Source organism: Phyllobates terribilis, unplaced genomic scaffold (genome assembly GCF_046119375.1).
Source record: "Phyllobates terribilis strain yellow unplaced genomic scaffold, ASM4611937v1 Scaffold_453__1_contigs__length_1468511, whole genome shotgun sequence".
Taxonomy (NCBI): domain Eukaryota; kingdom Metazoa; phylum Chordata; class Amphibia; order Anura; family Dendrobatidae; genus Phyllobates; species Phyllobates terribilis.
In genome coordinates, this window is record NW_027363213.1 from 891,757 (window position 1) to 919,181 (window position 27,425).

The following is a 27,425-nucleotide window of genomic DNA, read 5'->3' on the forward strand; positions in this document are numbered from 1 at the left end:
TCATCACAGCTCCTGTGCGCACAGAGCAGCCATATATGTGGTGGCGGCTCTGCAGGTGGAGGTATGTGGAGACCCCATTACTGGGCACAGGGGGCATTAACCCCTTCAGCACGGAGACTCTTTGGGGGTCTTGTGTTGCCCCTTTATAAGAATCATAAGGTTTCTGTTCTGTTTCCTGTAATAGATACATACGACCCAACTATGGAGACAGGAAGGGAGGAAACGTATTGTTCTCATAGTACAGGACCCCTTTACTGGCCCCACAGTGTAATGCCCCCATTATGCCCCTTATGCAGGATGTATGATGCCCCCACACAGTGTAATGCCCCCATTATGCCCCTTATGCAGGATGTATGATGCCCCCACACAGTGTAATGCCCCCATTATGCCCCTTATACAGGATGTATGATGCCCCCACACAGTGTAATGCCCCCATTATGCCCCTTATACAGTATATATGATGCCCCCCACAGTGTAATGCCCCCATTTTGCCCCTTATGCAGGATGTATGATGCCCCCACACAGTGTAATGCCCCCATTATGCCCCTTATGCAGGATGTATGATGCCCCCACACAGTATAATGCCCCCCATTTTGCCCCTTATGCAGGATGTATGATGCCCCCACACAGTGTAATGCCCCCATTATGCCCCTTATACAGTATGTATGATGCCCCTCACAGTGTAATGCCCCCATTATTCCCCTTATGCAGTATGTGTGATGCCCCCACACAGTGTAATGCCCCCATTATGCCCCTTATGCAGTATGTGTGATGCCCCCACACAGTGTAATGCCCCCATTATGCCCCTTATACAGTATGTATGATGCCCCACACAGTGTAATGCCCCCATTATGCCCCTTATGCAGGATGTATGATGCCCCCACACAGTTTAATGCCCCCATTATGCCCCTTATGCAGGATGTATGATGCCCCCACACAGTATAATGCCCCCATTATGCCCCTTATGCAGTGTGTATGATGCTCCACACAGTGTAATTCCCCCAATATGCCCCTTATGCATTGTGTATGATGCCTCCACACAGTGTAATGCCACCATTATGCCCCTTATGCAGGATGTATGGTGCCCCCACACAGTGTAATGCCCCTTATGCAGGATGTACGATGCCCTCACACAGTGTAATGTACCCACAGTACCGCCTGAGGTCATACAGTTAGAATAAGTCCTGAGGTTTTACAGTTGGAATAATCCCTCTAGAATTGGTTTTACCTTTGCCTGCTCCCCTATATGTATACCCTCGAGCATGTATATGACGCGCCCCCTGGGTCGTGGGGTACTCGGTGCCCGGCCGGTCGTTGCTAGGGGAGATGTCACAGTGGCGGTGACCCGGTCCATGACCCAGGGCGGTCAATAAAAAGGTGATAATTTACAGGGGATTTATAGTTTTTATATAAATGTTCATGACGCCACCTGTGGTATGCGGCTAAAGGGAGCCGCCGCTGCGGAGCAGGTCCTCTGGAGCTGTTGTTAATGCAGCAGAGTTGGTTTAGCTCTCCACAGGTAGACCTTAGCTCCAGGGCTGTGCTGAGATGTTATAGATGTTGCAATTGTGGTGCGGTGTAGTGCAGGGGGTGATGGCGCAGCAATTATTTCTCAGAGACAGCGGGGTGCAGTCTTCAGGGTTTACTCACAGTTGTTAAGTTCCTCAGGTTACACTTTCCGGATTACAACCACCCACGTCGTGCTGATTTCACCGGACAGGGGTTCAGCAATCCCTCAGGTATTTCAAGAGTGCCTGACAGGACCCCGTTCTATATGTCCTTCTCAGCCGTCTTCCTGCGCTGGTGTGTGACCCACTACTCGGTAGCGTCAGCCCTCCCTGGGAAAAGGTGTACTCGGACAGCGGGCCAGTGTTTGTAGGGGTGGATGCAGTCGCGGCCTTGGCCCTGTCCGTGCCCAGGGCGCACACATTAAAAATATGGGCTTTAGTGGAAGAGTGGTTATTTGTCGACTACGCCACCTGTGGTTTCTGGTGAGGACCACCAGCGCTGCAGCAGTCCTCTAAGGCCGGTGTTTTGGCTGCCAGGATGTTATAGCTCCCCGCAGGTGGAGCTAGGCCTCAGGGCAGGGTAGAAGAAGTGCAGTGCAGAGGAATGGTGGTCGCGGTGCCGCGCAGAAATGATAGAGAAGAGGCGGTGTATGAAGTCATCCAAGTTTTTACTCACGGTAGACTTGTTTTCAGCCACAAAGCTTCTCTTTGTTTCTCACGGCATACTGCGGCCACCAGGATGGGGTTCAGCACACTCCGGGTAGCTCGGCTGCACCAGACAAAACCCCTGCACCGGAATGTTCCTCTCTCCTACCGTACTAGAACCGCCTCGTGCCCCATTAAAGTCCCGTACAGGTACTGCAATGTCCGTTGAAGGTGACTTCTAGCACCCGGACCGCCTAAGTCCTTTATTGGTGACTGGAGTGTAAACATGGCTCAAGGCTGGGGTCCCTCTGGATAGACGCAGATTAAAGGAATACAGGTGGTGACTCCCCTCCGTCCGTATTCCCCCTGGGATCCACTTCAGCCTCCGGACTTTTCTGACAGAGACATGGAGTACAAAGTCAGATAATCGGGGACTGGTACCCCCTTTTGCGGCGGGAGTCTCTCTGACCCAGTCAGAACAAGGGTAGCCGGTGGCGACTCCGCTCCGTCAGCACCCGTTGAGATCCTTTCGCCTGTGGAGCTCTTCTCCTCTGCTCCCCTCCTAGGCCCTCTTACTTGGACAGAGCTTGCTGTGACTCAATTCTGCCCAAGTCCCCTATCTCAAGGCCTGAGACCGGGCATCGCAGCCTCCTGAGGCATCTGCAGCTTGTACTGTCTGGCTCCTCCAGGGAACTGCGACCAAAGACCCTGTATTAAAGATGGGCTCCATATTTATATGGATCCATTGGTGTAACCGTAAAGTGCTTCCTCCATCCTCACTCACTAAGATTCCCCCTACTTTTGGTTCCCCCCATACTCCTCCATTCAGGACCGGGGCAGCACATTGTGCTCTAAACCCCCTTCAGAATGGGAGTGTGTAGTGTGGATGTGTGGTGGGGTCCGGTGTGGTGCTCCATCCTTACCTCGGAGAGGAAGTACCACACCTCTTTCCATGAGGTGCAGTACACCTGTGGTGACTGAACCCTCAGGGGTGCCACACTGGCGCTCACCCTCCTTGCCCTGAGCCTCGCCAAACAATGTCCCAAGCCGGTATCCTCGGATCTTTCTGGGCAACCTGGAGTTCCCTGGATCCTATGTGGTTACCTTTTTGGCGACTTGAGTGCGGATGTGGCAACTGCACCCTGAAAGTACAGAAGCCTCCGGTTTCTAGTTGAACTTTGTAATTGTCACTAGTTAGGGGCCGGTCCCCTCTGCGGCTCGATCCCTCCACCGCCTGGCAGATTCGGGCGTACGGGTGGCCTCCAGCACTGCCCGTACCCCTGGGATCCCTTCCTCGTTCCTGGAGCCTACCTCCTGCTCCTCTCCTCCTCAGTCTGTCCTGGGCCTCTCTCTAGGCCCTCCTCCTGAGCCGAGCACCTGCAGAGCTCCTGCTCCCAACTCTTCCTCTCAGACTGCTCTGACTGACTGACCTGTCCTTTCAAGATGGCTTCACTCTATATACTGTCCTAACAAGTGCTCATCTGAACTTCTTCCTCCACCCACACCCACTACATGGTTCCCCCTATTTTGGTCCCCCCCACTCCAGCCAGGGACAGGGCTCAGCAGGAAGCGCGACGCATCTTGCCCCTCCTGCTGGTCTGGAGTAGTGTAGTGTTGGATGCAAGTGTTTGGGTCCTGGGCAGCACTCTATCCTTACCTGAGAGTGAGATACCACACCTCTGGGTGAGATGCAGTACCTCTGTGGCGACTGAACTCGCAGGGACGCCACATATACATGCATGTAGGGGAGCAGGGCTTTCTAGATATCGAGGCTTTGTACACTAATATACCGCATGAGGATGGTATCAGAGGAGTAAGACATTTATTGAAATCGAGATCAATGGAGTGTAGCAGACATAATGACTTCATGGAGAATCTTCTAAAATTCACTCTTACTCATTACTTATTGCTTTTTGACAGGAAGTACTTCCACCAGCTCAGGGGTACTGCTAACCTATTCCTGGGCTGGTGGGAGGAATCCACAATATTCAAGGATGATCATAAGTGATGACATCCATATATTGGGGTATGATACAAATATATTGACTACATTTTTATCATCTGGTCAGGGACGAGTGAACAATGTTTTGAATTTGTCAGGGAACTCAATATCCATAGAGTGGGCCTGAGATTTATATCAGAGTTTAATTATTACCAGTTGCCGTTCTTGGATGTACTAATCAAGAAAGATTGGGATGGGACCCTAAGAACACACATCTACCATAAACCTTCAAGCACTAATAAACTATTGAAGTGGGATAACCACCAACCCATCTCCATAAAAAGAGGAATACCCAAGGGCCAATTTTTATGGTTGAGAGGGTACTGCTCTAATGTCACAGATTTTAATATACAGGCAATAGACCTGAACATCAGATTCAGGGAAAAAGGGTACTCATGGAACATTTTGGATTTCACATCGTTTGCAGAAAAATGGGAGAGCCAAACGCTCCTCCATACCAATCCATGAGACTAAGAAAAATATTGGACTACACGAGTAAGAAAAACTTATGACAGAGTGACTGTATCTTTCATATCCTCAGAAAACACTTTGATATACTTGTGACTATCCCGGACCTGAGGGTGCTGTGGGATCTATTCCTACAATAACTTTCAGAAAGGGTCGGTCCATTAGGGACCATTTAGTGCATAATTTCTATAAAAAACCTGCACCCAAGGGGACTTGGCTAGATAGAGGAATCTGCGGTTTCTTTAGATTTGAAGGACATTGTACATGTAATTGGATGAGACCATGTAAATGTTTCTTGAGCTCCTCCATGGTTGAAATCTTTTTTCCAGTGGGATTATTCGAACTGTAAAACCTCAGGACTAGTATATATGGTCACATGCACCTGCCCCCTAGATTATGTAGGCAAGATCAAGAGGGAGTCTAGGAGGAGGGTGGGGGGCATTTGGGTGATATATGCCATGGCTGGGAAACCCCATTAGCGAGAGACATGAACAGTGTACATTGCGGTGAAACCGGAGACATCTCCTTTTGTATCATTGTGGTTGTTAAACCCAATGTGAGAGGAGGAGATCACAATAGATGTATCCTCAAAAAAGAAAGTGAGTGGATTGTTAGGAGCCAGTGAATCCAGTCTAAGGGACTCAATGAGCAAATTTCCTATGCCTGTTTTGTGTGAATACAGACCCATTCTGGATTATATTTTTGGATTGTATACTCTACCCATTGCTACTTGGTTCCCTGTGAATGGGGTTTACATATTGTTGTACTTCATCAAGATATCTGAGCTTCTATATCTGAATTATTACTTATCAATTATATTCCACTTATACTATTTCATAATTAACAAGTGTGGTGATCCTTGTGTATCTCTAATTGTGCAATAGAGGGGAAATTTGACCATTTAGGAGTATACTGTGGGCCATCATCCCATATTTTTTGTAGTGATAAAGTAGACCTACATGCTTATTGCATGATGGGAGAATGTGCAATACTTGTTTTTAGTCTCCCATGACGCTGATCTCAGAGATAGAAAAATCCTATGTTGGCGGAATGCAATCCAAGACCATTATGCGCTCTGGTGTGGAACGCATGCTTCCGGACATGCGCATTCGCAGATAGGAGACCATGATGCACTCCGGCATGGAACGCACATGTCCGGGCACCTTTGTGCTTTCTGCCCGCCCCTCTCCGTTGTTTTGTGCTGAATTGTGGGGAGTACTTGAGAATTTATTTTTGTTCCATCTGTCTTTAGTTGATCCCACTGATGCATCAGATAAGTCCTCAGAGAATTTTAATTAGAGGAACCCATGGACACATTAGGATTTGTGAAGCTGACCTCCGCTCTCCTCTATTTCCTTTGAATTTATTGTGTGACCTGTATTTCAGAACAGTAGCTCTTGGTTTGTTTCATTTCCATGTGTAAATTGAATTTGACTCTTAGTCTTTGATATCTCTTTCAAACTTAGTTTTTTTGATGTCTGAGATCCATCCTCCAGACTTTGTAAATTCTTTTGCATATTTTGAGTTTTGTATCCAATAAGGCTTCTACACTTGGCGGAATACTTTCAACTAGTTATTTTCAAGAAACAAATATCAAACGCAATGTGACTTGGTTATCCTATAAGTTTTTTTTTTAAATGTGGACATTCATCCTGTAAAGCGTGCAACTATGTTTATAAAACCGACACATTTGAAGAAAACCTAATGGGACAGCAATTTGCAATACACAGTTTCATCAATTGTAACACTATAGGGGTCATCTATTTAATAGAGTGTATAGAGAGTTAACTACAATATGTGGGATGCACGTCAGGTCCGCAAAAAACTATATTAGCAGACAATTATCCGACACCATCAATCCCACAACATTAAACGTGTCTGTGGTTTCAAGACACTTTTCACAAAAACATAACGCGGGTGCTCGGGTTCAACATATTGCGGATCGGATAGACAGATTGCTGGGTGGAGCTGGGGAAAACCCACCGTTCATGGTACACATTGGTACTAATGACAAAGTTAGAGGGAGGTAGAAGGTCCTTAAAAATGAGTACAGGGAAGCTGAAGACCAGGACCTCAAAGGTGGTGTTTTCACAAATACTGCCGGTGCCACCTGCGTCTTTCTCCACCTGCGTCACTAGAAAGACGTCGGGAGCTTAGGGAGATAAATCAGTGGCTTAGAAATTAGTGCAGGATGGAAGGGTTTGGGCTCATGGAGAACTGCCGATTTCGCGGTTGGCTACAGGCTCTACGGTAGGGATGGGTTGCATCTCAATAGGGGAAGGTGCAGCTTTGCTGAGGGAAAAAAGGGTCAGACGGATGGGGGAGCTTTTAAACTAAGATCTGGGGGGAGGGTAGTCATGCTTATAAGGGGTTAGATAGACTAGACAGAGTGGGAGAGTAGGGGGGGGCTGGGATAAGCAAGGAAAGTAAGGAGTTGAGTAGGAGTAGGAAATTTGCTAATTGTATTAAATGTCTGCTAGCAAATGCAAGAAGTCTTGCAAACAAAATGGCTGAACTGGAGACTCTTATGTTGGTCAGAGAATACGATGTGGTGGGTATTACAGAAACCTGGCTGGATGAAAGCCATGACTGGGTGACAAATATAGAGGGATACACTACAGTCATGGCCAAAAGTTTTGAGAATGACGCCAAAATTATATTTTCACATGATCTGCTGGCCTCTGGTTTTTATTAGTGTTTGTCTGATGTTTATATCACATACAGAAATATAATTGCAATCATATTATGAGTACCAATAGGTTATATTGACAGTTAGAATGAGTTAATGCAGCAAGTCAATATTTGCTGTGTTGCCCCTTCTTCTTCAAGACCTCTGTAATTCTCCCTGGCATGCTCTCAATCAACTTTTGGACCAAATCCTGACTGATAGCAGTCCATTCTTGCATAATTAATGCTTGCATTTTGCCAGAATTTGTTGGTTTTTGTTTGTCCACCCATCTCTTGATGATTGACCACAAGTTCTCAAAGGGATTAAGATCTGGGGAGTTTCCAGGCCATGGACCCAAAATCTCTATGTTTTGTTCCATGAGCCATTTAGTTATCACCTTTGCTTTATGGCAAGGTGCTCCATCATGCTGGAAAAGGCATTGTTGGGCGCCAAACTGCTCTTGGACGGTTGGGAGAAGTTGCTCTTGGAGGACATTCTGGTACCATTCTTTATTTATGGCTGTGTTTTTAGGCAAGACTGTGAGTGATCCGATTCCCTTGGCTGAGAAGCAACCCCACACATGAATGGTTTCAGGATGCTTTACAGTTGGCATGAGACAAGACTGGTGGTAGCGCTCACCTCTTCTTCTCCGAATAAGCTGTTTTCCAGATGTCCCAAACAATCGAAAAGGGGATTCATCAGAGAAAATGACTTTGCCCCAGTCCTCAGCAGTCCACTCCCTGTACCTTTTGCAGAATATCAGTCGGTCCCTGGTGTTTTTTCTGGAGAGAAGTGGCTTCTTTGCTGCCCTCCTTGAAACCAGCCCTTGCTCAAAGAGTCTCCGCCTCACAGTGCGTGCAGAAGCACTCACACCAGCCTGCTGCCATTCCTGAGCAAGCTCAGCACTGCTGGTAGTCCGATCCCGCAGCTGAAACAGTTTTAAGATACGGTCCTGGCGCTTGCTTGTCTTTCTTGGGTGCCCTGGAGCCTTTTTGACAACAATGGAAGCTCTCTCCTTGAAGTTCTTGATGATGCGATAGATTGATGACTGAGGTGCAATCTTTGTAGCTGCGATACTCTTCCCTGTTAGGCCATTTTTGTGCAGTGCAATGATGGCTGCACGTGTTTCTTTAGAGATAACCATGGTTGACTGAAGAAAAACAATGATACCAAGAAGCAGCCTCCTTTTAAAGTGTCCAGTGATGTCATTCTTACTTAATCATGACTGATTGATCGCCAGCCCTGTCCTCATCAACACCCACACCTGTGTTAATGGATCAATCACTAAAACGATGTTAGCTGCTCCTTTTAAGGCAGGACTGCAATGATGTTGAAATGTGTTTTGGGGGTTAAAGTTCATTTTCTGGGCAAATATTGACTTTGCAAGTACAGTAATTGCTGTTAAGCTGATCACTCTTTGACATTCAGGAGTATATGCAAATTGCTATTACAAAAAATGAAGCAGTAAACTTTGGAAAAATTACTATTTGTCTCATTCTCAATACTTTTGGCTATGACTGTACATTTAGAAAGGACAGGAAAGAGAAAAAAGGTGGAGGGATGTGTATTTTCGTAAGATCCAACTTAAAATCTGTGCTCAATGACAACATTGGTGGGAGCTGCGACAATGTAGAGTCAATTTGTGTAAATGTACATGGGGATGGCAATAATGGAAAGCTGCTAAGAGGAGTTTGCTACAAGCCTCCTAATATAGCTGAACTTCTAGAGGACGAAATGTTGGAACAAATTAAAAATGCAGCAAATAATAATAGGGTCCTTATTATGGGGGATTTTAACTATCCAGATTTTCATTGGGACATAGAATCTTTTGTGCTAAAAGCTGCAAATTCTTATCCACAGTTCAGAACAATTACCTCTCTCAGTTGGTAGATGAACCAACCAGGAGAGGTAATCTGCTGGATCTGGTGCTGTCAAATAGACCAGATACAATTTCAGATCTAGAGGTCCGGGAGCATTTGGGAAACAGCGACCATAATATGATAAGTTTCAATGTAATATTTAATAAAACATTTCAAAACGAAAATGCTAAAACCTGGAACTTTAGGAAAGCTGATTTCAACAAATTAAGGGAAGAGCTTAATTGTGTAGACTGGGACCATATCATGGTAACTGGGAATACCAAATGTAAATGGGTCATGTTTAAGGAAATACTACTAGATTCCTGTAGAAAATTTATACCCTGGAATAAAAAGGAACCAGGAATAAAAAGAAACCATTATGGATAAATAAGACAAAAACAAAGGGCATTCAAAATCTTGAAGGCCGAGAATACTGAAATAGCATTTCAGTAGTATAAAGACCTAAATAAGAAATGTAAAAAAGAAATCAACCTAGCAAAATTATCTACAGAGAAATAAATTGACAGAGACATTAAATTCCCCAAAATGTTATGCATAAATCAATGCTAAAAAGAGTAAATCAGATGGTATTGGCCCCTTAAAAGACAATAATAACAAGATAATTATAGAGGACAAAGAAAAGGCTGAGATATTAAGCAGACACTTTTCATACGTGTTCACCAACAAACAGTCTGTTTCAGGGTTCTTTCAAGAGGGCAAAAATCAAAGTTCACCTCCTAATATAACTAGTTTAACACAAAAAGAAGTACGCCTGCATCTGAGCAAATTAAACATTGTCAAATCCCCTGGACCAGATGGTATTCATCCACGGATACTGAGGGAATTGAGCTCAGTAATTGACAAACCGCTGCATCTCGTATTCTTAGACACTCTTGTAACAGGGGTAGTGCCACAGGATTGGAGGATAGCAAATGTACCGATATTTAAGAAAGGTAAGAAGGTGGATCCAGGTAACTACCGTCCGGTAAGTCTGACATCAGTAGTGTGCATAGTTTTTGAGGGCATCATAAGAGATGACCTGCAGAGATATATTGCAGAGAATAATATAATAAATGATAATCAGCACGGATTCATGAAAAATAGGTTGTGTCTAACCAACATGTTGGGGTTCTATGAGGGGATAAGTGCAAATCTAGGTGTTGGTAATGTGGCTGATGTGATTTACCTGGACTTTGCAAAGGCATTTGATACTGTACCACATAGCAGCCTTATACTGAAGCTACAGAAGCAATGACTTGGGGGAACTATATGTAGATGGGTAAGGAATTGCCTAAATGATAGGAAACAAAGAGTCGTCATAAATGGTACATTCTCTAAATAGGACATAGTCAGCAGTGGGGGTGCTACAGGGATCTGTGCTAGGACCAATTCTTTTTCACCTCTTTATTAATGACCTTGGGAATGGAATTGTAAGTAAAGTGACAGTTTTTGCTGACGATACCAAACTATGTAGGATATTAAAATCTGATCTTGACATTACGATATTGCAGAACGATCTGGATAAGATGACTGAATGGGCAAACACTTGGCAGATTAAGTTTAATGTAGATAAATGTAGAGTAATGCACATAAGATGGAGTAATCCTATTGCTGCATATACATTAAGTGGGAGTATACTCAGGACTACAGAACAGGAGAAGGATTTTGGTATTCTAGTTACAAGTAAGCTGAGCAGCAGTACTCAATGTCAAGCAGCAGCCGCAAAAGCAAACAAGATTTTAGGGTGTATAAAAAGAGAAATAAAATCCTACAATCCCAACGTATTGTTACCCCTTTATAAATCACTGGTGAGGCCACATCTGGAATATGGGATCCAGTTTTGGGCTCCACATTTTAAAAAGGATATTCAGAAGTTAGAGTCAGTTCAAAGGCGGGCAACTAGATTATTATATAGAATGGTAGACCTCTCATATGATGAGCGGTTGAAAAAGTTGAGCTTGTTTAGCTTAGAAAAACGACGCCTCAGAGGGGATCTCATCTACATGTATAGATATATGTGTGGTCAATACAAAGGTCTAGCACATGACTTATTCCTTCCAAAGACTATACTAAGGACCAGGGGGCAATCATTATGGGTGAAAGAAAGGTGATTCCGGCACCTAAACAGGAAATGGTTCTTTGCAGTAAGAGCAGTTGGGCTGTGGAATGCCCTACTACAGTAGGTAGTAATGGCAGACACTATACCAGCTTTCAAAAAAGGGCTGAATGATTTCCTTGACACAGGTAACATTGTGGGTTACAGTTAAATTATACAAAATGTTACACCTATAGTAGTACATTTGATCCAGGGTTCTTGTACTGATCGCTTTTTCTCGGGGTCAAGAAGGATGCAAATTGTCTGAATGTGTCCTGGGGTTTTTGCCTTCTTCTGGATCAACAGATTTAAGTACAGGGATTTTAGTAATACCATATGAGTAATACAAAAAATAAAACTAATTAAAAAATTATAAACTGGTTCATTTGTAACTGTAATAGTGCAGTAATAATAAAAATGGTAATACATTTGTGAGGCCTGGTTCCAGTAAGTTAGTTTAGTGTTAGCGTAGGGAGTACAATTGGGGGAGAAAGGTTGAACTTGATGGACCTAGGTCTTTATTCAACCTACGTTACTATGTTACTATGTATAAAGGGGATATCATATCCTTCAGATTTTAGGAATAGAAAAGGCTTATAAACCATTAAAAGGCAGAGATATGAAAAGAAAAATGTTAAATAGAGAGTCACATTGGATTTTTAAATTACAAACTAGAGCCCCACAGGGAATGAACATCAGACAGGATTTAATATTACAGTGCAATTAATTGTATTTGTTTTTGATTTTCAGTGATTTTATTGAATATCTCATGCATGAGTTGTATTTGTGTATTATTGTGACGCTGAGTCACTTTTCACAGCCAAGCTGTGAGACGGAATAGCCGAGGAGTCCGGAGTTAAAAGCCAGTAGGGTACGTCATAAACAGAAGGAAGAGGCAAAGGCTTAGTCAGGTAACGTTACGTTGGTCAGAATACCAGGAGGATAGCGGATCAGAGCAGAAGGGGTTAAACAGACGGATGGTCAGAACAAGGTCCAAGGTCAGGCAACAGAATATCAATACACAGAACACTTAGGCACAGAGAAACAAACCTCACACTAGCTGAATGTACGTCTGGCAGAGGTCAGGGAGAAACAGCTAGTTATGTAGCCTGGCAGTCACCTGGAATGATGAACACCTGGAGATAGCGAGTGCCACCCAGTCTCAGATTGGACAGCCGAGCAGGCAATCATCACACTGACAGCTTCAGCACGCCCCTATACCAGATTGGACCACCGAGTTGTCAAAGTACCGACAGCTCCAGCATGCCCCTGTACAAGATTGGATGGCTGAGTTGTCAGTAACTGTATCCCAGACACAGTGAGGGGTGGAACCTTGATAGTACCCCCTCTTCTAAGGGAGGCCGCTGGACCCCAAGGCTTCCCAGTAAACTTTAGATGGAAGGCCCTGACTAACTGATCGGCCTTCACATCTCAAGCAGGGACCTAGGATCTCTCCTCTGGTCCTTATCCCCTCCAGTGGATGAGGTATTGGAGGGAATTTCGGACCCTACGAGAATCCACCACCCTCTGAACCTCATGCTCTAAGCCATCGTCGACTGACACTGGAGGAGGCGGGGATGAGAGAGATAATACCAAAGGGATAAACGCCTTTAATAGGGATTTATGGAAGACATCAGGGATGCGAAGGGATGGAGGAAGCTTTAATCTGAATGCCACTGGATTGACAACCTCAACGTTCTCATTTGGACCAATAAACTTTGGACCCAATTTTGCAGACGGCACTTGAAGTTTAAAGTTCCTGGATGACAACCAAACCTTATCCCCGATCTTAAAAACAGGACCCACTGAACGTCTTCTATCGGCCTTCTGTTTTTGGTGAGTCTAAGTGGTCCAATATTCTTCTGAACCTCCTTCCAGACATCTCCAAGTATTTGTACGGCGACTTCCACCCCAGGACATTTAGAACTAATCCTAGAAAATTCACCAAAATGGGGATTCAATCCATAATTACAGAAAAACGGAGAGGTTCCAGTAGACTGTACTCGACTGTTAAATGCAAATTCAGCAAGAGGTAAAAACGAAGACCAGTCCTCCTGCTGAGCTGCCACAAAGCACCTTAAAATTTGTTCCAAAGATTGATTTGTCCTCTGTCTGACCGTTGGTCTCAGGGTGGTAAGCAGATGAAAAGGACAAGTTAATCCTGACTTTATTACAAAAAGCTCTCCAGAACTTGAAGACAAATTGTACTCCCCTATCAGACAAAATGTTAAGAGGGATACCACGTAACTTACAATATGAGAAATAAACAACTTGGAGAGTGTCTCTGCATTAGGTAATCCTGACAAAGGAACAAAATGAGCTTGTTTGCTGAATCGGTCAACTACCACCCAGATAGCAATTTTCCCACCAGACAGAGGCAAATCCATGATGAAATCCATGGACAAATGAGTCCATGGCCTTTCTAGAATTGGCAGTGGAGCCAATTCCCCGGACAGCCGGATGTGACTGACTTTAGCGCGTGCGCAGGCATCACAAGCAGATACAAAATCTTTGATATCATGATGCATGGACAGCCACCAAAAAAGTCTGGTAATGACTTTCCATGTAGCAGTAACCCCAGGATGACCACTTAAGACGGAATCATGAAATTCTTGTAACACACACAATCTTAGGTACACAGGCACAAATGATTTAGATCCTGGAGTGTCGGGAGAAGCCAATGACTGGGCATTATGGATCTCCTTTTCCAATTCTGAGGTTACCATAGAAACCACAATACCCTGAGGAATAATGGAGGATGGAGATTCTGGAGGAGAAACTGAATCGAGACTACGAGATAATGCGTCAGCTTTCACATTCTTAGACCCCGGTCTGAATGTAATGCCTCTGTGGGAGTTTATCTTTTAGCTGATTCAATGTAAGCTAGATTCTTCTGATCAGTGACCACAGTAACTGGATGAACCGCTCCTCCAAAAAATGCCTCCATTCCTCAAAGGCTAATTTTACAGAAAGTAACTCACGATTCCCAACATCATAACTTCTTTCTGCCGAAAATTATTTAGACAAAAAAGCCCATGGACGCAAGTTAGTCAGAGTTTTGGACCCCTGCGACAAAACCGCCCCCACTCCGACCTCCGAAGCATCCACCTCTACAATGGATGGCTCTTTGAGATCTGGTTAGATCAGAATGGGAAGAGGCATGAAACACTCTTTTCATTTTTCAAAAGCCCTGATAGCACTCTGTGACCACACCTTGAGATTTGCCCCCTTACGTGTAAGGTCAGTAAGAGGTTATACAATCTGAGAAAACCTCTTGATAAATTTCCTATAATAGTTGGCGAATCCCACAAAATGCTCCAAAGGCTTGAGATCACTAAACTGAACCCAGTCAATTATGGCCTGTACCTTCCAAGGGTCCATCTTAAACCCTTCTGCTGACAAGATGAACCCCAAGATTGAAATTTCCTGAACAGAACAAACACATTTCTCTAATTTAGCACACAAAGAGTTCTCACTTAATCTTTGTAACACAACACGGACATGTGCATTTAATAACCCAAATGGCATGACAAGTAGTGTTGAGCGAATTTGTTTGGCATTTAAAATTCGTGTTTGCGTGCAGGGTTCCGACTTTTTCGCGCCAAAAAATCAGCTCCGAAATGCTGAACAAATTCGCTCAACGCTAATGACAAGGTTTTCAAACAGACCCTCAGACCTTAAAAACGCTGTTTTCCACTAATCACCCTCCCGGATGCGTATCAAATTGTAAGCCCCTCTAAGATCAAGTTTAGAGAACACCATGGCCCCCAGAAGCTGATTATATAGGTTGTGGATGAGTGAAAGTGGGTACGTATTTTTAACCATGATTTTGTCGAGTTCTCGGAAATCGAGGCAAGGATGGAGACCCCCATCTTTCTTTTTTTACGAAGAAAAAAACGGCAGCTACCGGAGAGGAGGAAGGACGGATATGACCCTTCTGTAAACTTTTGTTAGCATATTCTTGCCCATTCAGGCCCAGACAAATTGTAAAGGAGAGCTTTATGCAATTTGGCACAAGGAATAAGATCAATAGCACAATCATAAGGATGATGGGGAGGTAGTATCTCCGCCTCTTTCTCTGCGAACACATCTCCAAAGTCCTTCAGGTAGCCCGGCAGACCCTTCAGACTAGCGGAGCATATTTGTACAGTTTTTAGACATTTCTTGCAACAGTTAGGGCCCCATTTAACAATCTCCCTCTGACACCAATCAATAACAGGATTGTGAATCGGCAACCATGGAAGCCCTAGTACCAACCCAACAGGTAAATTATCCAACACAAAACATGAGAAGGATTCAAGGTGGAGTGCTCCCACTTGAAGCGTGAAATCCACTGTTACCTTCTTGATTAAATTCCTAGATAATGGTGTCTTGTCAAGGGCGAAGATTTGCATGGGTCTTTCTAAACGAACTGTCCCTAACCCTAACTTCAGAACCAGTCCCGAATCAATAAAGTTAGCAGCAGACCCACAGTCCATGAAAGCCAATGTTGATAACACCTGGTTCTCAAAGCATAACACTGTATTTATCAGTACTTTAGCAGAAAAAGGTACGTGGGAGTCTGAGTGACCTCCTTGGCCATCACCCAGACTCGGACGTTCTCCTGATGGTGTGCTAGCCTGAGGGCAAGTAGGGCAATTCTTGAGAAAATGTCCAGCGAGACCACAATACAGGCAGAGTCCGAGATCTTGTCTACGTCTACAACACGAAGACTGGCAACTTTAATCTCCAATGGCTCCACCTCTGGTAAATGGACCTGCTCCGGGAAAATATAATGGGCAGCTTGTTGTTCCTCACGTCTCTCATGGATTGTACAGTCCATTCATATGGCCTGGGTCATTGCCTCCGCCAGGGAACAAGGAGCTTCATGGAGGACCAGGGCATCCTTAAGGGTTTTGGAAAGGCCTTTGTAGAACTGGCACCTGAGAGCTGCATCGTTCCACAGAACTGCAGTGGACCACTGCCGGAACTCAGTACAGTAGTCCTCAGCTGTGCGATCCCCTTGAGCCAGGATCTTAGCCTCAGCGACCTGGATCCTGTTGGGTTCGTCATATATCAGTCCTAAACTGTCAAAGAAGGCGTCAACAGAAAACCGTTCTGGGGCTTGTGGGGACAAGGAAAATGCCAAGGTCTGAGGGCACCCTTGCCGAAGGGACATGATTATTCCCACCGGCTAGAACTCCTCCCCTGACGATCGGGGGCGCAGGGTAAAAAATAACCTACAGCTCTCCCTGAAGACCCTAAACTGGTCTTTCTCTCCAGAAAATTTATCATGGAGGTCTAATACAGATTCGGGAGAGACCAATTGTACATCAGAGGGTACTAACGTCACAGCCACTGCCGGCAGTGGAGGGTTATCCGAGATTTTCATTAGATTAGTTATCTGACCCTGCAACTGACATTGTGATGACTCCAGACTCTGGCATTTCTTAGCCAGATCCTGAGTCATCAGCTTCAAATTCGCCATATGGTAACAGAGCGTGTGAACAGTCTCCATACAGATGAAAAAGAAAAACGTATTGGCCAGACGTAATGTGACGCTGAGTCACTTTTCACTGCCAAGCTGTGAGACAGAATAGTCGAGGGGTCCAGAGTAAAAACACAGGAGGGTACCTCATAAACAGAGGGAAGAGGCAACGGCATAGTCGGGTAACTTTACGTTGGTCAGAATACCAGGATAGCGGATCAGAGCAGAAGGGGTTAAACAGATGGATGGGCAGAGCAAGGTCCAAGGTCAGGCAACAGCAGATCAATACACAGTACACTTAGGCACAGAGAAACAAACCTCACACTAGCTGAATGTACGTCTGGCAGAGGTCAGGGAGAAACAGCTGTTATGTAGCCTGGCAGTCACCTGGAATGATGAACACCTGGAAATAGCCAGTGCCTCCCAGTCTCAGATTGGACCACCGAGCTGTCAATCAAAGTACCGACAGCTCCAGCATGCCCCTGTACAAGATTGGACGGTTGAGCTATCAGTAACTGTATCCCAGACACAGTGAGGGGTGGAACTGTGACAATTATCTTTTCCTTCCATACAATACAGGGTCAAATTGTCTGAGAAGTGCTCAGTAATCAACGGACACCCAGGTGTTTGAAAGGGAAGGATATAAAAGTATCAGAGACTCGCATGTTGCAAACCATGAATAAGCATTGGTTTGGTATGTGGGCACTTGGTGGTATGACATCTCAACAGTTTTTATGAATTTACAATAAATGTGAGGTTTTAACAATATAGACAATGCTGGAGAATTAATCCCTCCTCCTTTCTCTACTTGAACCTTGAAATGTCCCTGACCAGGGCGGCTCCAGTGATCTTTAGACAAAGTGCATTGAATAAACAGTGAGCTGACCTCCCTCTCCATTTTCCCATTACATGCATGTTTTCCCTATAGTGACAAATATTTATTTTTGCTAAAACTGTGATATTTTCACTTAAACTTTTTTTTAAACCTTTTTTATAAACTTTTTTAAACAACTTTCATTAGTGCAATCATACAACATACAAACCTTTGATTGCTCAGATAATGCACTGTACTACTGTAGTGCCGTGTATTATCACTGCCTGTCAGTGCAATAGTAACGACCCCATACACAGGAGATAAGTATTGGTTGAATGGTCATTTGGAAGATGGCTATCTCTCCCGACTCCCCCATACACACAAATATTCCAGCTTTCCTGTGGTCTGTATGACTGACTGCATCTGTAGGGAGGCCCCCAAATACATTATATAGTTGACCAAAACCCCCAAAATCAGTGCTTTCATGCAACTTTAGTCTAATATTTAAGGGTGGCGTTAAAAGGTAACTTATTGGACCCTGCCTCTGGCCCGGCCTAATAGACTTTTGTACATTGCAGGCCCAGACACCATTATTAGGCATTTAAGTATTGTAGGAACTATACCATTGAGCATTTGGGGAAGAAGGGGCATTGGGCCAAACTCTGTCACACCTTCTTAGATACCATGTTTGCTTTTTGCAGGAGCAAGTGGTTAAGCTGCCAGGGATATTGTTGCAGCCGCACCTGTGTCATCCTTGCTGTGTACATCTATGTTCTGGTGCCCAAAAGAGTTCATATAAAAACAAAAACAAATGTTTAACATGTTAAAAAATAATATGTGTCTTCTGCTTTTTGCATGTTTTTTCTTTTTACAAGAATTGTTGGTGACCATTTTCTTTTGAAACATTTTAATATCTGCTTTTTTTCTGGGGTTTTTCTTGTAATATAGGAAAGCCTAAGGCCAGAAATAAAACCCATAATACACTATCCATGTAGACTTTAGTATCAAATAATTGCTGTCCGCGATGTTTGTGCAATCAAAACAGCTTTTATAAAAGCCTCAAACTTCTGTGTGTGAATCAGACATGAGCTGTAACTTGATAGAAGATTACAGTCCGGGGAAGACGGGGAACATTCATACAGACAGCCGGTGTTGATGTGTTTAGTGACGGTTTGTGGCTAAATATGTTTTTAGAGCCGTAGTAGAAGATGTTGCCTCATCATGTAGTTATTTCTCATGTCACGTGAAATTAATATCTCCTGCAGTACTGCTAATGCCAGTGTCGGAAAATGAGACGAGAATTAGCGGTATGGAAGATGAGTCTATGAGAAACGTATTCAGCTGCAGACTCCAAGGAAGAAATTGCTTGTTGTCTGTGGCCTAAAATATAAAGGTTTTATTACTAGATGTAAAGAAAATACTAAATACTGTAAAATCATAAATCTTATGTTTCCCCTCATTATGTCCAATAGTTGTATTATACCAACAGGATTTTTATGATGTTCCATCGGCTCATCATCTCCTCATTCAGGTCTCTACAACACCGGATCCTCTCAGTGGAGATCTTCTATATAAGAAAATTTTCCTGATTTATCCATCAAAGATGAATATGGACAGGGACATGATGGCGGAGAGGATATTACACCTCACCCTAGAGATCCTCTTCCGGCTTACTGGAGAGGTGAGAGATTCTGATGACATCACATTTAATCATTCTTATCTATGGGAATAACAGATGAACAGAACTGGAGAGGTGAGGACTCTGGAAATGTCTGTTGTGAGATTTATTAATGTGTCTTTCCATAACCAGGATTACACAGTAGTGAAGAAGACCTCTAGTGAGTGCTGTCAGGACCCTGTGTCTGAGGGATGGGGAAAACCCCTGAGACTAATCACGGGGCCTCCACCTCACCCCTTGATACATGAGGACATCAATGACCAGAAGATCCTAGAACTCACCTACAAGATGATTGAGCTTCTGATTGGAGAGGTGACATTACTGGGAATGCTGGGACATTATACAGTAACGCTATGAAGGGATTGTGGAGATGACGGTATCAATGTATGTGTCAGGTTCCTATACGGTGTCAGGATGTCGCCGTCTATTTCTCCATGGAGGAGTGGGAGTATTTAGAAGGACACAAAGATCTGTACAGGGACGTCATGATGAAGATTCCCCAGCCCCTCACATCACCAGGTAATAGACAGGACTAAATACACGCAGCTTACAATTATCTGTATGAAAATAATTAATTCAGTCCCTATATGTGTTTCCTCCAGATCGATCCAGTAAGAGGACAACACCAGAGAGATGTCCCCGTCCTCTTCTTCCACATGCCTGTAAACAAGAAGATCCCAATGTTCCTCAGGATCATCAGGTAGATGGAGAGAAGGTGTCCTGAGATCTCCCCTACAATGTGTAGACGGCTGTAAAGGTCTTGTGTTCAGTCTTGTTTTATCCACAAATATTTATATTTGTGTAATGAGAACGGTGGAGATGACAGGATTAGAGCTGATCATAGATGTGACTTCTCCATCTTACTTCTATAATATTTGTTCCAGAGTGAAGATCTGACCCATATTAATACTACAGAGACATATGTGATGGGTGATGAGCGGTGTAAAGAGGAGATTCCTACATATGACTACCCAGGTGAGTCGTAACCACTAAATGCAGTGAACTCACAGATTCTTCTCAGTCACCGGCTGTGGCTGCTTTATCGGTGGTGTAGTCCGGCCGTATCACAATCGTGGATCACCATTTTGCCGCTCGACCACAACATTCTCCTCTGTCCGAAAATGTTCAAATTACTTTGTGAAATTGTGAAAGACCTTTTCTATAGAACTTACAACCTGGTGGATCCACCTACTCCCTAGGATTAGAAGACACTGTCCGTTACCTGCCCAGATCTGTAAACTACAAAGCCAAATGACAGTGTACATAGAATGTGCTGACAAGTTAGAAAATCAGTTGAAGAAAAATATTATGATGGGCCTGTAAGAGAAAGTGGAGGGTAATGATGCTGTTGGCTTCCTAGATCCCTGATATCTTATTGGAAGAATCCACCTTCTCGCCCTTCTGTGCTGGTGTTTGTGCTCATATGGTCCTTACAAGACACTGTACAACAACAGCAGAGTTTCCCTTTATCTTGACTTCAATTTCTTTTCAACCAACTAACTTCAAACAGGATTGCGATAAACTACACTAAAAACATTACACCTGTGCCATGATATATCTCTAAGCTGTGCATGGCTGATGGCTGTAATATACATTTATTCACGCCTGCAGGAGATGTGGTGGCTCCAGCCCTGGTTTCATGGATTCACTCCACGTCATAAATTCCATTATGTTTTCAATCCTAAGGAATTCAGATTACTGCACAATCTCTCCTGAAATGGGGGCACTAATACTTTCTATACTCTGCTGGTCAGAATTCATAGTAGCTCCAATGGTCCACCATAAATGAGTGCAACTCCGGTTTTGTGTTGGATTTCTCCCCTCATACATACGTTGTTGTTGGGGATGTTACAAGTTTTTATATTCTTTTTTTTTTTTTTTTTTTTTACCAGTTCATTCAGTATGATAGCTTCATTGTAGTTGGATCGGCCTTCCTCACTTATCTGAATCTGTAACTCCCTAGTAGCCTTTCAAAAAGATCTCCATTGCCTCTTCCAAATGCCCAAGCTCTAAATGTAAGACACCTCATCTCTGCACTATTATAAAAAGTTCTCTTTGAATGTCTAATATTTCTTCTTGAAACTAATCTGCCAGAAAATATTGTCCCTTAAGATAGTTTAGATTGTCAAGAGCCACCGAGCCCCATACTCTAATTACTCCCATTACCAGCGCCGCCTGCAGAATGAGTAAGGCATCTCCTGGTGACAGAAGCCGATTCACAGGATCAGATCCCAGAGGAGATGGGACACACCATTTGCAGAAGCCCTAATATGACAAAATGTCAGAAAACCAGGGCAGTAGAATTCCCCATAAAGTGACTTCATTTTGGAAATTACAACTCTCAGTGAATTAATCTATAGGAGTATTGATTATTTTGACTACACAGGCATTTTCCGAAAATTAGCCCTGGATGTTGGAGAGTAAAATTTGCATATTGGCCATTTTATTACCCAACACATAGTGCTCAGATTGTGCTCCAGGAGACACAAACACCTTAAATTAAGTGGGTTCTTCTCATTATAGTAATGCCAAATACATGGATGCTAAATGTGGTTTGGGCACACTGCAAGGCTCAGAAGTGAGGGGGAGATCTGACTTCGGGAAAGAAGATATTGCTGGATTGGCTTATGGAAGCCATGTTGATTCTCAAGAGCCTTTGAGCCACTAATAAAGTGGAAACCTCTGTTTTTCCACTGACAGATGATGGACCTGAGTGGGGACTTGTTTTTTGTGGGATGAGTAGAAGTTTTTATTGGTATAATTTTTGCCTACATAACATTTTTTGATGGCTTCTTATTCCATATTTTGGAGGCAGAATGAACAGTTGGACACCACGCTCTACTGGTTCATCCTATGAGGTTTTCTATTAGACTGTGAACTGTCATTCTGTCAATAACTTCCCATTTCTACAGACATTTTAAGCACAATTAACACAAGAATCCCATAGAAAAATAAATAAAGATTGCATACCACTTCTAAATCAATCACATCCCTGGGCTACATGCTAGTCCAGGAAAATGAAGAAATATATGCTCAAGTTTAAAAATCAATTTTATTAGACACAAATCTAAAAAATAGGAATATTTAAATATTTCTCTATTTTTTAGATTTGTGTCTAATAAAATTGATTTTTAAACTTGAGCATATATTTCTTCATTTTCCTGGACTAGCATGTAGCCCAGGGATGTGTTTGTTTAGACATTTTAAGTAGAAATGTTCAAAAACATAAATTCCAAGGACATTTTATTCAAAATTAATAATTGTTTTTTTTTCTTGGCAGATGACTGTACCAGAAGATCAGAGAGACAGGAGATTTTTAAATCTGACGATCTTGAGATCCCACAGGATACAATTGAAGTGAATGCCATTACTCCAGATATACCATCATCCCTTCACAGCAAACATCAATCATCTGATCCTATGAAACAGGTCCTATCTTCTGATTCATTACCAACTACTAAGGAAAATGAAAATAAAATGAGCATTAAAAAACGAACTGCTCCTAAAGCAAAGAAATCATTTTTATGTTCAGAAAATGGAAATCGTTTTACCCTCGAAAAGTCTATTCTTAAACCTCAAAAAATACAAACAGCGGACAATAGATTTTTTTGTTCCAAATGTGGAAAATATTTTAACCAGAAATCAGTTTTTGTTGATCACCAGAGAACCCACACAGAGGAGAAGCCTTTTTCATGTTCAGAATGTGGGAAATGTTTTAATCGTAAAAAGTTTCTTCATAGACACGAGAGAACTCACACAGGGGAGAAGCCCTTTTCCTGTTTAGAATGTGGGAAATATTTTAACCAGAAAGACCATCTTGATAACCACCAGAGAACCCACACAGGGGAGAAGCCCTTTTCCTGTTCAGAATGTGGGAAATGTTTTAACCGGAAAGAGCATCTTGATAACCACCAGAGAACCCACACAGGCGAGAAGCCCTTTTCCTGTTCAGAATGTGGGAAATGTTTTAATCGTAAAATGATTCTTGATAGACACAAGAGCACCCACATAGGGGAGAAGCCCTTTTCCTGTTCAGAATGTGGGAAATGTTTTAACAAGAAATCAGGTTTGATTAAGCACCAGAGAACCCACACAGGGGAGAAGCCTTTTTCTTGTTCAGAATGTGGGAAATATTTTAACCATAAATCAGTTTTGGTTACGCACCAGAGAACCCACACAGGGGAGAAGCCCTTTTCATGTTCAGAATGTGGGAAATGTTTTAACCAGAAATCAGCTTTGGGTAAGCACCAGAGAACTCACACAGGGGAGAAGCCCTTTTCATGTTCAGAATGTGGGAAATGTTTTACCCATAAATCGGATTTGGTTAATCACCAGAGAACTCACACAGGGGAGAAGCCTTTTTCATGTTCAGATTGTGAGAAATGTTTTAACCAGAAATCCAATTTGATTAGGTACCAGAGAACCCACACAGGGTAGAAGCCTTTTTTCTAATCTTTTTTTTTTTAATCCAATACATTTTTATTGAGATTTATTCATTAGTTGTTTTTTTTGTTTTTTTATAAAACAAGAAACTAGTACATACAATAATAAAATAACATACCATAGGGATGACATACATGCATCTCTCCTATATATCCTTTCAGCTTGCCCATTACCGTCTGATAACTTGCAATTACTATATCTTACAATTAACATTCCACATTCTTGAAATCTCTTATATAACCATAATATTGTAATAAACATTATAATCCTATACACATATAGGTGTGCTATATTACCCATACCACATGTTAAGGAATTCCAATACAAATTACAATGAAACATTAGACCTCACCAATACCCCCCTCCCCCATAAGTCATTGTCTCTCCAACAATAACCCCCTTGATGACATTCCAGGTGTATCCAACCATAAGCCCTATATTTTCTTAAATGTATTCATTCAGTTTTGTTTTTTATATACCCCTTTTTCTAATCTGATAATATTATTTATCCTATTTTTGAGTTCACTCATTTCTGGAGGTGAGGGGTTAATCCATTTGGATGCAATATGTTTCCTAGCTTGAAATAAAATACGTGAAATCCCTATTGAAATTGGGTTAAATTCCATATCATCCTCTAATATACCTAATAGGCATTTTTTGGGTCTGGTTGAATATCTATTTTATATACCCTCTTTATAATAGACAGAACTCCTTTCCAGTATTTACCTGACTCCCGGCATTCCCATAGCGTATGTAATAGGCCCGCAGCATCCATGTTACATCCTGGACATTCAGCAGCAGTCCGGTATCCTATGTTACATAGGAATCTAGGCGTCTTATATTTCCTGTGTATTAATATGATCTGGGGAAATCTCTGCGCCTCATGTAAAGATAATTGGGGTACCAGTTCTAATACCGCTCTCCATTGATCCTCAGAAATTGGACCTATATCTCCATCCATTTTTGTCTAGCTGGAGAAGGAAATATTTTTCAATAATTATCAAGAAGGACTCAGTAAATATCAGAAATACGACCCTTAGGATTTCCCTTCTCTAATACCAACTTAACAAAAGTATTATTTTCTACCCAGAAGGGAGTCCATCTTGATTGTGCATTAAATGAATGCCGAAACTATAGATATTTATAGAATTGTTTATTTGTCACCTAAACTCCCCCTTTAATTGATCAAATGACTTAAGTATCCCTTCAGACGATATGTTTTATATCGTATATATTCCTTTATCCACCCGACTCTGAAATCCCTCTAATTTATAGACCTCTGCATATTTATTATTAAACCATATAGGTGTAGATTCATTGCAGTCTCCTATTTCCATTATATCTTTACCCCTATCCCAGACCTTGTAGAGTAGAGCAAGTGTAGGGTATATTGATTTCTTGTGTGCGAGGTCTTTCAGTTCCACTATATGAATAGGAATATTCCACCGTGTTCCTGAGGTAATTAACCCCTTAATACTATTTGGGTTTGCAGCGCTATGCTTCCCACCCAAATGTTGCAATATAATATATTAGTGCATTAGGGATCGCCTATCCACCAGATTCCTTGTCACTTTGTAGATATTCACATTTTATCCTAGCCGATTTCTTTTTCCATATAAGAGAATGAAACTTGCTATGAATTTTCTGAAAATGGGAATTATGGATCCAAATAGGGGCATTATGCAGAATGTATAAGAGTTGGGGCATCAATATCATTTTTAATAAGTTCCCTCTTCCTACAGCTGATAATGGTAATCTCCACCACGCATCGATTTTCTTTTTAAACTTTTCCAGAAGAAGATATAGATTCAGTACAATGTAATCCAGAGATCTTATCATTATACTTATACTCGGTATTAGAATTTCTCAACCCTTTGTATTCGTGTATGTTCTAATATGCTGGAATTAGGGATATCATCAAATGGTAGAATAACCGACTTATCCCAATTAATGGACAGGCCTGACCATTCACCAAACTCTCCAATAATGTTCAGAATAGGATCAATAGACTTCTGGATATCACCTACAGTAGAAACCAGAACTTTACATACACTATATAAAAAGACACATCTGCATGTTTTTTTCAATATCTGACATGAAATCAGAATAAACCTTTCCCGTTTTAGGTCAATTAGGATTACCATCATTTATAATATTTGCCAAATGCCAGAATAATGAGAGAGAGAATATTTTAAGGAATTTTTATAACTTACTGCAAAGTCAAAAGTTTACATACATTTCAATAGTATTTGGTACCATTGCCCTTAAACTGAAAGACTTGGATCAAACGTTTGGGATATCCTTCCATAAGCTTCTCACAATAGTTGGTCGGAATTTGGGCCCATTCCTCCTGACAAAACTGGTGTGACTGATCCAGGTTTGTAGGTCGCCTTGCTCGTCTCTGCCTTTTCAGCTTTGCCCATAAATTTTCAATAAGATTGAGATCAGGGCTTTATGATGGTCACTCTAAAACATTGACTTTGTTATCCTTAAGCCACTTTGTTACCATTTTGGCAGTATACTTCATGTCATTGTCCATTTGGAAGACCCATTTCCGCCCAAGCTTTAACTTCCTGGCTGATGTCTTGAGATGTTGCTTTAGTATTGCCACATAATCTTCTTTTACCAGTACGTCCATCATAACGGCACGACAGGAGTTAAGTCCTCTGTTCCTCTAGGGACAGGAAACACATGAGAGGTTAAAAGCCCCACCCCCCCATCACACCCTCAGTGTTTTTCTTGTCCCTAGCAGGACAGGACGCTATGGGAGGTTTCCGAAGATAAAGCGTTACCTGAGAGCCAGGGGGATTGGGGGGTCTCAGAACTCTCCCCTTCCTTCAGTCCAGAGGCTCCATGCTGATACCCCTTTGCGGGGTCCCTCAGCCAGAAGACCGCCGCTTACCGCTGTATCCCCCGGGGGCTCTGAGCGTTGCGCTGTGCCGGCGTGCGCTCCACGGAGGAGCGCGGTGTATGGCTTCCGGCGGGAGGCGGAGTCATCCAGGAACATCCGCTTTGGGGCTGGCGTGCGCTCCAGGGTGGAACGCACGCTGTGCGAGACTTCCGGTGGGCGGAGTCAGAAGAGCGGACGTCCGCTTTGGCCTTCTTGCGTTCCAGGGTGGAACGCACGCCACTTCTTCTCCTATATGAGAGGGGCTTCAACGCAGGTGCCCGGAGGCAGTGATGAACCTCCAGGGCATTGAGAAAGCCACGCCCCAGCGATAAGCCATCACCTGGATCAGGTAAGACCCTATTAAAGGGTGCACCTCTGCCACACACACACTGACACCATGGAAGCTAATCCTTCACAGTCAGAAGCCCCCTCAGAGTCCCTGGGCAGTGTGAATACAAGCTTAAAACCCTTCTCTGGATAGATCAGAGTATTCTAGGACAGGGTTTTATAGTAAATCTCCGGTGTCCTTTTATATGTTTTTATGGATTAGGAGAGGGGAACCCAGAGGTCTGGATCTTCTTCCAAAAAGTCAAGACGATGTGTAGACTGCAACACAAAGCTTCAGGACTCGTATAAAAAGCGGCTGTGTAAAAAATGTATAGCCGAGGTCCTAAAGGAAGAAAAAACTTATTTTTTGACGGATATAAAATCTATGATAAGTGAGGAGGTCCAGAGTACAGTCTCAACCCTCATGTCTTCCCATACACAACCGTCACCCCAGATAGTACAGCCTTCTCCTCGTCAGAAAAGACCTAGGTGGGAGATGGAAGAGGTGTCTGAGGAAGGAGAATATTCAGACTCAGCATCAGAGCACAGTTTAGAAGAGGA

The 27,425-nt window shown here is 42.9% G+C and overlaps 1 protein-coding gene across 1 annotated transcript; it reads left to right on the forward strand.

Moving 5' to 3' along the window:
* Positions 1–26,701, forward strand: LOC141229024 (uncharacterized). The gene is made up of 7 exons (XM_073667391.1): positions 1–61; positions 19,058–19,207; positions 19,337–19,516; positions 19,600–19,723; positions 19,807–19,904; positions 20,089–20,179; positions 22,485–26,701. Exons 2-7 carry the CDS (start codon positions 19,130–19,132, stop codon positions 23,639–23,641), a joined length of 1,728 nt encoding a protein of 575 aa, XP_073523492.1. The 5' UTR covers positions 1–61; positions 19,058–19,129; the 3' UTR covers positions 23,642–26,701.
* Positions 26,702–27,425: the final 724 nt, after the last annotated feature.

Coding starts and splice junctions, on each gene's coding strand:
- LOC141229024 (XM_073667391.1), top strand. CDS start 19,130: ATGAATATGGACAGGGACATGATGGCGGAGAGGATATTACACCTCACC. Junction 19,905..20,088: donor ATGTTCCTCAGGATCATCAG/GTAGATGGAGAG, acceptor TATTTGTTCCAG/AGTGAAGATCTGACCCATAT. Junction 20,180..22,484: donor TCCTACATATGACTACCCAG/GTGAGTCGTAAC, acceptor TTTTCTTGGCAG/ATGACTGTACCAGAAGATCA.